The sequence below is a fragment of the Myotis myotis genome, unplaced genomic scaffold (assembly GCF_014108235.1).
Source record: "Myotis myotis isolate mMyoMyo1 unplaced genomic scaffold, mMyoMyo1.p scaffold_m19_p_1, whole genome shotgun sequence".
NCBI classification, from domain to species: Eukaryota; Metazoa; Chordata; class Mammalia; order Chiroptera; family Vespertilionidae; genus Myotis; species Myotis myotis.
In genome coordinates this window covers 44,258,311-44,273,285 of record NW_023416313.1, presented here as the reverse complement: position 1 = coordinate 44,273,285, position 14,975 = coordinate 44,258,311, and the positions used below count along the sequence as shown (strand labels likewise).

At 36.1% G+C, this 14,975-nt stretch overlaps 1 protein-coding gene across 1 annotated transcript in view; it reads left to right on the top strand.

Moving 5' to 3' along the window:
• LOC118669568 (sulfotransferase 1 family member D1) overlaps positions 1-14,975 on the top strand; it is a 34,115-nt gene that overhangs the window by 5,811 nt on the left and 13,329 nt on the right. Inside the window, exons 3-4 of the mRNA XM_036335584.1 lie at positions 8,801-8,958; positions 13,854-13,979. Of these exons, the coding sequence (XP_036191477.1) occupies positions 8,811-8,958; positions 13,854-13,979 (274 nt within the window). The 5' untranslated portion in view covers positions 8,801-8,810. The remainder of the gene's footprint in view (positions 1-8,800; positions 8,959-13,853; positions 13,980-14,975) is intronic.

Sequence of the window (14,975 nt, the reverse complement as noted above, 5' to 3'; positions counted from 1 at the left end):
GAACAAAATAGAAACAGACTCATAGATATAGAAAACAGACTGATAGTTATTAGAGGGGAGGAGGTATGGGAGACTGGGTGAAAAAATGGAAGGGATTAAGCGAAAAAAGAAAAAACTCTTAAACACAGACAACAGTACGGTGATTACCAGAGGGAAAGGGGGTTGGGGGAGCTAGAAGAAGCTAAGGGGAGAAAAATGGCTAAGAAGGACACTTCACTTTGGGTGGTAAACACACAATACAATATACCGATGATGTATTGTAGAATTGTACACCTGAAACTATATTTAAAAACAAATAAAGTTCAAAATACCCACATATACAAACACACACATACACAGTTATGTTTTTAATGTTGATACATGTTTATTGTCTTATTTCTAACATATATTCCATGTAGGTGGACAAATAAGCCAGACCTATTATAAAGCAGAGTTGCTTATACTTTTAGGAACTGATATGTCTTCCATTGCTATGGTACTGGGAAGCTGTTTTCTGGATTTTTAAAAAATATTTTTGTTATCGATTTCAGAGAGAGAAAGGGAGAGGGAAAGAGAGAAAGAAACATCAATGATGACAGAGAATCATTGATTGACTGCCACCTGCATGCCTCCTAATGGAGATTGAGCCCACAACCTGGGCATGTGCCCTGTCTGGGAATTGAACCGTGACCTCCTGGTTCATAAGTTGATGCTCAACCATTGAGCCATACTGGCTGGGTTGTTTTCTGGATTTTATTAGGCCCTTGGGACCCCAAATTAACTCTTCACACAAAAAAAAATAGCTATGTTAAAAGACCCTAACAATAAAATACCGCCTAATAGCACATGGCATCCAGTACTTCCTGACTATGTAAAATTAAGTGTCTGAGGACATCAAAGAACAGGGAATATTTCACATTAGAATTTCTGTGAGATGGAGGAGATAGGTGCAATTATCTCCTCTTAAAGGCTAAAGTTCCCAAGCACTTACAGGATTAATGACTTGCTCAAGAGTGATTAAAAGGCAGAGATTAGATATAAAAACTTAGACTCATATCTTTTTGTGTGGGACTGAGTGAAGGATAGTGAATGGTTCTCTAGGTGAAGAGAATGCATTTTTCTTCTGCTTTGAGGCAGTGTTGAAATTAAAAAAGAGCACAAACTCTTAGGTTAGGATGGTATAAATGGAGATAATATTATACTTTTAGTAATACTTAAGCTACATTGAGCAATTTTTACATGCCAGACAGCATGCTGCATCTTTATACACATTAAATCATTTCTTTATGAGATTATAACAATGACGATAACAGTGACAATGATTCTATGAATTGGACACTAACTGATAAAACGTTGGCAAGATCTAGATTTTTGCTGCTAAGCTCTAGATTTTTCTAGCAGTGGTCTTTTCCAGCAACAAAGCTAAATGCTTTCACCATTAGGTGTACTACATCACAGAATTTGAAACCTGATTTTACCATATTTTTGTAGTTGGGCAAGTTGCATAAACTCTGATAATTTCTAATGATAATATGAATCAAAGCTTTAGTTAGAAGTGGAAATTATAATGCCTATTAGTGCTCAATAAATATTAACCTTCTTCATAGTATTTGCCTTAATATTACTCCATGTTGCTTTAGCCAACTAAATTTGATTATGATGTAAATTAATATTGTTTGTAAGATGCAGTATGTGGGAAAAGAACATGGCCTCATTTCTAGGAATTCAGGGAACAAACAGAATGCAACAGTTAAAAGCAAAGTAATTGAATCAATTATTTTAGAGAGAAACTACCATAGGTCATGTGAAAAGTACATAACAGAAGCTTCTGTAAATGTCTACTTTAAGTTTTTGTAAAAGTGAAGCAGTATCCTAAAGGGATCTTTCAGCAATAAAGGAGTGTTCTGTTCAACTGCTCATTCTTTTCTTGTTTCTTCTGTTGTGACTTACAAAATATAGTTTATTAATCAAAGAATACCAATTTCACTTAAAATTGTATGATGTTACAGATGAAACAAACTAGGGTGACCATTTTGTACATTTTCCATATTATTTGTTTGTTTTAAAAATATTTTTATTGATTTCAGAGAGGGAGGGAGAGAGAGGTAGAAATATAAATGATGAGAGATGCCAAAACCGGTTTGACTCAGTGGAGAGTGTCGGCCTGCGGACTGAAAGGTCCCAGGTTCGATTCCGGTCAAGGGCATGTACCTGGGTTGCGGGCACATCCCCAGTGAGAGATGTGCAGGAGGCAGCTGATCGATGTTTCTCTCCCATCAATGTTTCTAACTGTCTATCTCTCTCCCTTCCTCTCTGTAAAAAAAAAAATCAATAAAATATATTTAAAAAAATAAAAATAAATAAATGATGAGAATCATTGATGATGAATGAGAGAGAATCATTGATTGACTACCTCCTGCATGCCCCACACTGGTAACCCGGAATCTAACCTGGTCAATGCCCAACCACTGAGCCATGCTAGCTAAGCATCCCATATTTTTTAGATAGGTAAAATATGGCTCAGATATATGAGGTAAGTTGCTCAGGTCAGACTGCTAGTTTGTGGAAGAGCTGGACCAAAAGTCTCTTCAGGTTCCCAAGGCTGTGCTTCAAAGAACCCCACAAATATAGCATTTCTATTGTTAAAATATATTAGTTTTACATAAAAGAAGCTAATAAATCCATTCTCTTTAGGTAAATAATCTGTTAAATATCAAAATACCCCTTTCTACGAGAATAATGTTGTATCAGTTTAACCCTTTGTGGTCATATTAAATTTGGACATGGGTGTCGTACTGGTAGGAATTAATTTCCATTGAAAGAGCAGTGATACATAACATGCAAGATTATGAAGGATAAACAAGATTTATTAATTCTTTTTTGGAACTACATCACTACTCATAGAATTACTACAAACGTTATCACTTTCTACGTCAGAGTCAGTATTCAAGGTGCCAAAATAAAACTCTTTATCATTACTTTCAGATTCGCAGTACACTTCTTTCGGTAACTTTCTTTTTGCCATTTTGGAGTATTATTTTGAATTATCTTAACAAGCGAGAATGCCTAATTACAGTTAAATGTAATTTGTAAAGTTTTATTTGAAATTCTGCGAAGTATCTCCGAAGCTTGTCCATTTCTTCACTCTCAAAAGGTGATTGACTCGCCGCGGTGTTTTGCATGGCGAGTGTGGAACGAACACATTTGTTCATATTGAGTTTTGATATCTCTGATTTGTCGGGGCAATGTTTTGGTTCGTGACAAGGTCGCTTAGACACTTAAGAGCTTTCAGAGAAATTATGAACTGATACATGAATGAATAGAGTTAAGATTCGTACGGTTCCTTGCTGTGGTAGCTGAGAGCAGACATACGACCGGAACAGTAAAAAAGCTTTGGTGGCTGAGAGTAGACAAATGACCGCAAAGGGTTAATATTCAATTTTTCTTAAAAATTAAGGCACATCATACTTTTAGGTATAATAATATTTTGTTATTTTAACTCACAAATGGGCATAAGAATCCATAATTTCATTCAGGTTAACATGGACTAACATTTATTTTAACAACATAAAGGATATTAAATTGTGTCCAAGGTCTCACAGTTATCCTCTAGAGGAAGTTATGTTTCAAGGGACATCTTCAGAGTAGTAAACAAAAGATGCCTAAGGGACAGGATCAGCTTCGGCAACATTTCCTGAGCTTTTACCAACTCAATTGCTCTCACATAGTGTTATATCCCACTAAGCCTTTCATCCTTTTAATGATTTTTGGCTCTGATTCTTGAGGATATTCATTTAAAGTTCTCAGGAGTTTAAAGGTAAGTTCAATTTGACTGCATTTCTTCCATGAATACATTGGGGTGTTTTAGGAATCATAATGCTAATTTAAGATATTGAACTCATGTAAAATTTGAATACACTTATTTGATTTGTTCCTCTTCAAGGGATGGCCTAAAAAAAAAAGATAATGGCAAAAAACACAAATATTCCAAAAATTGCCAAATACTGTACATAAATTAAAATATTTTATTATACAATTTTAAAACATAAAACAATGTTAAAATGTACAATTTTTCCCTTTAGAAATGGTTCCAAATAAAATTTTATATCATCATCTAAAATATATGGATATTTAATGAAAAATATTAATAAAACGATCAGTGTGAATCAGGTTTTATTAAAGTCCTTTAATATGCAGTATAGTAGATTAAATCTCCATGTATTTATGAAGCACCTTAATGTGTGCAATATTGAGCAAAAAGGAATACTGCTTATCTTTTCTGCCTAGAATATTCTTTTGTATCTCTAATTAACCAAACTTCATGGTTAAAATCAAATCACACCAAACTGTGCTACAGATCTGATGACCACCTTACCATAATTTAGCACTTCTCTTATGTTGCCTTGTGTTGAAATTTATCGTTTTAATGTTTATATTTAGAAGGGAATATAGGAAAGTAATTATTATTAGTGATTCTGTTGTCAGACTATCTGGGTTCAAACCCAGTCCTGCCACTTACTGGGTTTGTTACTAAAATTTGTAACTGGGTAAGTTACTAAAGCTTTCTGGAAGTTAATTTTAATTCCCCTTTTGGTAAAATGAGGGCAATAGATTTAGATTTCACTAAAAACAGGATTTTGTGTGTGTGGGGGGGGGTGCATGTGTATGAGAGTGTGTATGTATTTTGAAAAATGATTTAGAACGTAAACTTCTTGTTGATTGGGACTACTGATACTTCCCAGTATATCTCAGAGTGTTAGGTTGCCAATCAAAATTATAATCGTAACAAAATAACTCAATCCCTGACTATTCCAGCTAGAGTATTAGGGAAGCTTCATTTCATTTCAATACACATTCATTAACCTTGATAAAGTCAAGTCCTCCTGGAGAAAAGGAATCTAAATTCTAATCAAAGAAACAGACATTGTAAACTGATAAGACACTAAAAATGTATAAAATAACATCAGTACATCTAAGATATGAAAAGGGAGAATAACTACTTTTTTTTAGGTTACCAGGAAGGCTTTTCAGAGGTTATGCAATTCATACAAGATTTTGAGAATGAACAGGAGTTTTCCAGGTAGACAAGAAAAGTAAGAGTATGAGCTCAAAGATAGGAACATGCAATTGCAACATCTAGGTGTGAGGGGGTGGATGCACTTTTTTTTTAATTGCCTGTTGCTAGAGGCTAAAGTCTAACTGCAGTGGCAGGTAAACAGAGGGAGGAGTTTAAGTGTAAAAAACCATGGTGAAGTTCTTTACACTTTCCCCTTTCAGATTTTTTAGAGGTATCTTACAGAGAGTTGGCAGGAAGAAGGGAGGAACTGAGCTTAGAGATAAGGTGACTAATTCAAAGGCCATTGCCAGGATTTATGATGATAAGGACACAAATTAAGGCATTTTTCTGGGTAATAATACTAATGATGATTTTTCTGGGTAATAATAATCTAGATAGATATATAAAAGACTAAGTGTCCATCCATCTGACCAGTAGTTATGACCACCAGGGGACAGACGCTCAATACAGGAGCTACCATGATGCACACTGGCCATCTATATATATAAAAGCCTAAGCGACTGAACTACCTAACAACTGGTCAACGCTCAACTCAGGAGCTGTCCCCTGGTGGTCAGTGCACTCCCACAGCTAACCTCCAATGGCCAGCCAACCTCCCACGGCCCCTGTTGGCCCTGATCGCCGGTCAGGCCAAGAGATCCCACCTGTGCATGAATTCGTGCACCGGGCCTCTAGTTGAAAAATAAATGGCACCATGGACCTGGCACTGACAAACCAACACTCAGCTTCCCCCAAGTGGTACACACCGGAGCACCACTACCCGAGAGCGACACCCCACCAAATCGCAGCCAGTGCTGCCGAGACCCCATGGCACAAAATGCGGTCCACAGCCCAGCCCAGCCTGGAAATAGTAGCTTTGGGCACCAGGTAATGACATCATGTAGCAACACCCAGCTTCCTCTCCCTAGTGACTAGCCTTCTTGCTGTTTCTTCAGCCCAGGAACATGAATTGCTTTATAGTCAGGTGCAAATATTTTACAATTTAACCAAATGTTTGTGAAGGGTTTTCATGTGCCTCATCTAATTTGATCCTTACAGAAGTCCTGGAGTAGGTAGATAGGAGACTTGGTAGAATCCTATTTTCTTTTCATTAGCCAGACAATGGAGATTTAGAAAGTTTAGAAACTTGATCCGACTGAAAAGAAGTAAGAAATGGTGGACCTTGAAAATGACTTCAGGTTTTCTCACTGCGCAGAATATAGTCAAACACTGCTACAGTTAAATATTTTACCCTTTGTTATCCCTGCATGATCTACAATAATAATCTGCTTTGAGTTGATATTTACTGCTGTATTGCTGACAATTACCGGAAAGAGAAGTTGGGGTGCTTCACTGGGCTGGAAAAAGTTTAACTAAATCAGAAAGCAGGCCTAATTAAGCAAGTTTATCTATATATATAAAGCTCACAGGTGCCAATCACATGCATGTGTTTTGATCTGTCATTGTCAATCATGAATTTGATTGACACTTCTATTATAGAGAAAGGGTGAATAGCGATATTAAAATATTTCTTCTAATTAATTTCCTTTCAATGTGCATGGATACTTGTAATGATAATATTAATAATGGCTATGCTTTATCGAATATACACCATGTTTTATCAATGTTACATCCATCATCTTATTTCTCCATCACAATAGCTGTGCAAAGTTAGTAAATCATTACCTCCATTTTAAGATTAAAAAATTGAATTAGAATTTTGATTGTCCAGAGTCACATTGGTAGTGAATGACATATCTAGCATATTATTTATGATTCTAGGGACCTAATAGTCTTAACTACTAAGATAGTTCATGAAGAGAAGCTGCTTTTCCCAGGGACACTTGAAAGAAAAAGAAATAATCAGATTTGTGTAATGATTGGATTTGGAAAAGTTAAAGAGAAGACAGAATCTCTAGATTGCTGACGTGAGTGGTGAGGTGAATATGGTATCACCAAATTGTAAGTTACATAGGCACTTTAGGACAAAAACTGTTCACTGAACAAAGCTCATAAGTTATACTTGTGATTATTAAGTTTGAAATTTTATGGTATTTATAAATCCCAAGATTTTTAGTAAAAGCAAAAAACAAACAACAACAAAAAACTGCAACTAATATCTAATTATATACTCTACCCTCAGTGACACTCAGGTACATCCAGATTCAGTTGCATATCACCATTCTCTCATATAATAGGCAGAACTACTGCTGGACGTATGCATAATGGCAGTCAGTGGACCCTCCTATTCTTGTGAGACTAGTCAGAAACCCAGTACATCCCAGGCACACTTAGTTACCCAGAAATAACCCTGAAATCTTTAGTTTCTTACCACATAATTTAGCGAAGTATTCACAATTCATCCTCATTTTTTGCACTGTAGGCACATAGACCTTATTTCTCTGTCCCAGAATGAAAGCATAGGGTCTTTATACATGCTACTTCCTGGCTGGAAAGTTCTCCTCTTTTCCAAATTAACTCTTGCTTTTTATTCTGTTCTAATGATCTATGTACCTTTTTTTTTTTGATACTACCATACTGTTTTTATTACTATAACTTTGTAATATAGTTTGAAATCATGGAGTGTGATGCCTCTCCAGCTTTGATTTTCTTTCTTAAGACTACTTTGACTATTTTGGGTCTTCTGTGGTTCCACACATATTTTAGGACTGTTTGTTCTATTTCTGTGAAAGATGTCTTTGAAATTTTGACAGGGATTACATTGAATCTATAGATTACCTTGGATGGTATGGACATTTTCACAATATTAATTCTTCCAATCCATGAGTACAAAATATTTTTGATTTGTGTCTTCAGTTTCTTTTCTTAATGTCTTATAGTTTTCAGTGTATAGGTCTTTATTTCTTTGGTTAAATTTTATTCCTAGATATTTTTTATGTAATTGCAAATGGGATTATTTTATTAATTTCTATTTGTGATAGTTTTTTATTAACTTATATGTATGCAACAGGTATTTGTATATTGATTTGGTATCCTGTGACTTCATAAACCTTTAAAGTAAAAGGTATTTGGTTGAGGTAGGATAAGGGTGGAGTTGTAAGGACTTGAAAAAAGAGAAATAAAGAAGATAAGAAATTGCACTTTGGAAAAGATACAGTTAGGTTATGTTTATTGGTTTCAGAGGGTTCTGATTTTAATTATTGAAGTATGATTCAGCAGCTGCCAGAAGACCTCAGGAAGCTAAAACCTTAATCAGAGCAATGTATTTCCAATGCTACACTTACCTCAAGTCCGCCCCCCCTCCCCCCTTTATTCTTGTGGTCTGTTGTAGAATAATTTACTTTTAGCTAATTTGCATTCAGTGGCTCAGCCTGTAATTTAAGGAAGTACTAAGTTAGGCCACTCCTGATTTTATAGTTAAGAACATTCAGAGTAGTCATGGGGCTTATTCACATTCCCACTGCAATGAATTGGCAGCAATGTGGTTAAGAAGGACACTTTCTTCTAACTCTAAAGTCCAGTAATTTTATTACATATCCCAGAAGTCTTTGTATACCCATTAAAAATATTGATGATATTATCATATAACCAGTACATATAAAATAAATTGTGCAAGACCTCATTGGTTTTTATAATACTTTTTTTCTTCTGCTGATTTGTAATGCACAGTACTGTGATCTGACACTGCTAGACCTAGAGAAATGAAATATGACCTTGGTGAATAAAATGTAATTAATTTTAACCATATTGATGTTATGTAAAACAAAGGCTCTTTTAACTTGTGCCTCTTTGCATAAAATGTAGTCTCTCAAACATGGACAACAAGCTGGATTTCTACAGAAGGGAGTTGGTGGATGTTCAGGGTGTTCCTCTCTTCTGGAGCATTGCTGAGGAGTGGTCCCAGGTGGAGTCATTTGAAAGCCGACCAGATGACCTTTTGATCGCCACCTATCCCAAATCTGGTAAGACCTTTTCATTTATTTGCACAGTTGACCCTTGAACAACATGGATTTGAACTGCATGGATCTACTTACTTAAGGATTTAAAAAATATATATACAGTTGACTGTCCATATTCCCGGGTTGTGCATCAGCAGATTCAACCAACTGCAGATGGAAAACAGTATTTTCTTTTCTTTCTTCTTTATTGATTAAGGTATTACATATGTGTCCTTATGCCCCCAGAGCCCCTCGACCCCTCCACTCATGTCCTTACCCACCTGATGTTTGTGTCCATTGGTTATGCTTATATGCATGCATACAAGTCCTTTGGTTGATCTCTCTCCCTTATCCCACCCTTTCCCTACCTTCCCTCTGAGGTTTGACGATCTGATCCATGCTTCTCTGTCTCTGGATCTTTTTTTGTTTATCAGTTTATGTTGTTCATTATATTCCACAAATGAGTGAGATCATGTGATATTTATCTTTCTCTGACTGGCTTATTTCGCTTAGCATAATGCTCTCCAGTTCCATCCATGCTGTTGCAAATGGTAAGAATTTCTTCATTTTTACAGCAACAGTATTTTCCATCTTCAGATGGGAACTCAAGGATGTTGAGAGCTGACTGCATTGTTTTACTACATCATTTTATATAAGACACATGAGCTTCTGGGGACTTGGGGATCTGCAGGGATCCTGAAACTTTCTGTGAATACAAAGGACAGATGTCTGTGGTTAAGTTTTGAGGGGGTCAAAAGTTAGAGTCAGAACCCCTAACTCCTGCATTGTTCAAAGGCACTGTACTTGATGATTACTTATTGATCCGTTTGTGTAAGCCCAATGATTAGCAGATCACTTGTTAAAGGATCATTGTAGCTGTTTGTTGCTGGTGTAGTTTTGTTTCAAATTAGACAAACTCACTTCCTACTGGAAGTTCTATCTAAAGAAAAATTAATGCTGTACATATAAATGATTTGGTACATTAGAATATGAATATATGGGTATATATACTTCTATATAATTTAATGTTTAAATATTTTGTTCATTTTAATATTTTAAAATGTTTTGTAAAATATTAATATTTCATTGTTTTCAACATGTTTTATAAATATGATTAGAAATACTTTGTTATAAATTTAAACAACTGCTCTCTTTAGTAAACAGTCTCAAAAAAGAGAATGTAAGCCCTACACACTGAAAACTATAAGACTTAAGGAAAGAAACTGAGAAATAATATGAGTTTTTGTTTTTCCATTTTTATATATTTACTAGAGGCCCAGTGCACAAAAATTTGTGCACTGAGGGGGGGGTCCCTCAGCCTGGCCTATGCCCTCTTGCAGTCTGGGACCCCTCAGAGGATGTCCACCTGCTGGCTTAGGCCTGCTCTCTGGGGGATCGGGCCCAAGCTGGCAGTCAGACATCCCTCTGGCAGCCCGGGAGCCCTTGGGGGATGTCCACTTGCCAGCAGGGAACAGGCCTAAGCTGCAGTTGGACATCCTTATCGCTGCTGAGGAGGTGGGAAAGGCTCCCACCACCACCGCTGTGCTGGCAGCTGGCAGCCTGGCTTGTGGCTGAGCAGAGTTCCCCCTGTGGGAGCGCACTGACCACCACGGGGCAGCTCCTGCATTGAGCATCTGCCCCCTGGTGGTCAGTGTGTGTCATAGTGACCAGTCATTCCCAGTCGTTCTGCTGTTAGGGTCACTTTGCATATTACCCTTTTATTATATAAGATAGAGGCCTGGTGCATGGGTGGGGGCCAGCTGATTTGCCCTGAAGGTTGTCCTGGATCAGGGTGGGGGGTCCCGCTGGGGTGCCTGGCCAGCCTGGATGAGGGGCTGATGGGTGTTTGCAGGCTGGTCACACCCCCTTCAGGGTGGAGGTTCCCACTGGGGTGCCTGGCCAGCCAGGGTGAGGGGCTGAAGGCCATTTTCAGTCTGGCCAAGCCCTCCCGGCGACAGAAGCTCCCAGCCTCTCCTTTTTTTCTTTTTTATTCTGGGATTTATTTCCTTCTATAATGTAAACTTTGTAACCTTGAGAGGAGCTCAGAGCCGACCAGAATGGGTGGGAGGGAAGCTTGGCTTCCTCTATTGCCAGAGGCAACCCACTCCTGCTCGCTCCAGCTCCGTGGCTATGGCTGGCTGAAAGCAGGTATCTGGGGTTTATTTACCTTCTATAATTGAAACTTTGTTGCTTTGAGTGGAGCTCAAAGCCAGCCACGGCAGCTGGGAAGCTTTGCTTCCTCCATCATTGGGGCAACCAAGCCTCCTGCTTGCTCCAGCTCCGTGGCTGCCAGCTACCATCTTGGTTGGGTTAATTTGCATATAGTCGCTCTGATTGGCTGGTGGGTGTGGCTTAAGGCATAGTAAAGGTACCGTCAATTTGCATATTTGTCTTTTATTAGTGTAGATTAATAAGAAACTATTAAGAAAGTCCTTGGAAGGTACTATTACACAAATAGTTCATCTACAAAGGTGCTCTTTGATGCTAAATTTTTTCTAATGTACTAAATATTAGATGGTTAGGTGGCTACACATAAATTAATCATGTACTCTTTTTGGTCATTTTCTTTTCTTTTGTTCCAAGTTAAGGATCTCTTACCCTTTGAGACAGTATGGAAGGACCTGGAGAATATTATGCTATGCAAAATAAACCAGTCAGAGAAAGATAAATATCACATGATCTCACTTATATGTGGAATCTAATGAACAAAATAAACTGATGAACAAAATGATCCAGAGACATTGAAGCATGCAACAGACTGATGTATTTCAGAGAGAGGGGGCAGGAAGAGATTAACCAATGAACTTATATGTATATATGCGTAGACAGACAGGAAGCGCCTGGGGAGGGGGCAGGAGTGGGTTGGAGGGGGTCAATGGGGAGGAAAAAGGGGGACATCTGTAATACTTTCAACAATAAAGATAAATTTTTTTAAATATTCAAGTTAAATAATTTTTAAAATTTTATTTTATTTTAGAGAGAGGAAGAGAGAGAGATAGAGAAAGAGAAACATCCATGTGGGTGAAAAACATCAACTTGTTGCCTCCCAATAGAACATGAAACCTAGATATGTGTCCTGATGGGGAACTGAACCTGTCTCCTTTTGGTGTACAGAAGGATGTTCCCACTGAACCATACCAGCCAGGGAAAGCTAACTAAACCATATCTTTTTTTCAAAACTCCTAGAAAATAAACATTTTCAACTGAAAGCATATCTAAAATGGAATTTCTTTCTATCAAATTTCATTGGCCACAATTTGAACCACCCATTTCAACATAGGAAATGAAATATGTTGAATTTAGGTCTCTTTTGTTCTATGAATTATTGCTTAAGCCTGTGCATATTAGGCAAAAAAACTATTCAAGTACAGTATTGAGTTGACCCACCTTTTTCTTAGTACTATAATTGTCTGAGTTAGAAGGATAGAGATGAGTCTTGTACTCGTGATTTAGGGACATGAAGGAGTAAGAGTTGTCCACAAAAAGGACTAAATAAAAATGAGGCCTAAAGTACTCTAATATCTGGAACCAATTCAAAGGTGCCTCCATATGTAGATCATTCTTCAAAAACTATGCTGTTTGCAAGGATTAATTATTTAATTTTTTAGTTCCCACCCTCAATGATTATTCAGTTGAGAGACTATCATTTCATGTTTCGTAAAGGGGAAAGAGCAGGGAACAATTAAGAAGATATTTTTCTCTTATGAATGGTAATCACTTTTTAAACAGTATCTTGATAACCAGATCATCGAGTGACATAGACAATTAAATGGAGCATATGCTCATATACATTATAGCAATTTCTCAGAATCTGGTGAGACACAATTTCATAAACAACAGGGTAACTTGATCCACTGTGTTCAAACAGAATATATTGTCTTTGACTTGGTAGTGTCACACCGGTCACCACAGATAAAATGACAAAGTTCTCTTTGTTTTCCTTCACTCCTGTTTTTCTCTTCACCAAAATGAATCATAAGTGTCTATAATGAAAGAGTATTTACTTATTCTAATAATCATATTATACTCCACTTCCACCCAAAGAAGAAATTCTGATGAATAGATAGATAGATAGATAGATAGATAGATAGATAGATAGATATAGATGAATATATATATATAACAAAATATATATATATATATATATATATATATATATATATATATGTATATATTTTGTTAATAGGACCAGTGGAAGTCTTTAACATTTGAATATTTGGTGATCACAAAAATTCAGTTTTACTCAAAGTGCCCTTCAGTCCCAAAGAATAATAGTCTTTTTGATATTAATAAAAATGTACAAATTGGAGTTCAGAGTCACTAAAATTGGCTTCTTCCCCTATCTATCCCACACAGGAAAATGAGCTATCATTGCTTCCACAACATCTCTTTTCTAAAATTTTGTTTGTTAATTTTTATTTTTTTATTGATTAATTTGAGAGAAATGAGAGAGAGAGAGAGAGAGAGAGAGAGAGAGAGAGAGAGAGAGAGAGCAACATAGATTTGTTATTTCACTTATTGATGCATTCATTGTCTGATTCTAGTATGTGGCCTGACCAGAGATTGGAACCGGGAACCTTGATGTATGGGAGGATGCTCTAACCAACTGAACTACCCAGTCAGGGCCCAGAATGTCTCTTTTATACCCCATATTTTACTTCCTTTTCAGGCTTTACTTTTATGAGCATTTTAATCAGATTTGACACACATGCACAATACATGCGTACAGCATATGTTCAAGATAAATAAGGATGTCTACTAGAAAAAGAGAGAAGAGAAAAAAGGCGTGAATTCAAAGAGCACGGTTTTGTTTTTGATGTTACATAATGTCTTGTGACCGTCTCATACTCTTTTTGACAGAAAAGTTTAGAGTTCCTTCTCTCTCTCTTTCTTTTTTTTTCTTCTTCTTTTTTTTCCAGGAACAACCTGGGTCAGTGAAATAGTGGATTTGATCTATAACAATGGAGATGCAGAGAAATGTAAACGAGATGCAATATACAACCGAGTGCCATTCATGGAACTTATAGTTCCTGGAATTGAAAATGGTATTTTTCTCTTGATGTTCTTTTTCACCATAGGAGTAAATTCCTCTATCTTTTAGTGGTGTCTAGAGGAGTGATAATGAAAAATGATAGATATGAATCATAAGTGTCTATAATAAAAGAGTATTTACTTATTCTAATAATCATATTATACTCCACTTCCACCCAAAGATAATATCTGAATAAGAAGAAATGTTGATGAGTATATATATATATTTTTGTTAATAGGACTGGTGGAAGTCTTTAACATTTGAATATTTGGTGATCATTACACACAAAAATATTCAGTGTTTGATTCAATATAGAATCATATCTACTGCTAGTTAGCTTATCTTTATAGACTCAAGAAAAAAAATGTTGAATTTAGGTCTCTTTTGTTCTATGAATCATTGCTCAAGCCTATGCAGATTAGGCCGCAAACTATTCACATGTAGTATTGAGTCGACCCACCTTTTTCTTAGAGCTTGAAAAAAAATTTTACATTATTACATTGTCATAAAGTCTTACATTATTAAAATTTTTTAAATTAGTCATGAACCTCATAGCTTAATTTGATCTCAAAAAAGCTGGAAAGGGATGAAGAACAAATTGCCAGTTATAAAAATAGTTATGGGGATATAAAGTATACTAGACTTAAACCAGGGTGATCACTTCAAAAGATATTATAATGTCTAATCACTATGTTGTACACCTAAATGAATATTATATTGTATGTTAACTATAATTAAAAAATAAATTTAAAAATATATATTAAAATGCCAAAAAATAAAGAAGAAAGGGGATTTTGAAACTCTCTAGTTCCATTTTCTCACATTGTAAATGAGGCAAAGAAGAAGATAAATGAAGGAAAAATTTAGACATCTTGACCTACTGCTGTTTCTGTCTCATCAGATATTATATATGAAGATTTTATATATAATACGAAGATAATAAACTCTACAATTCATAGGCAATAAAACAGCCTAACTAACCAAAATTAATCATTTTTTAATCTCATGT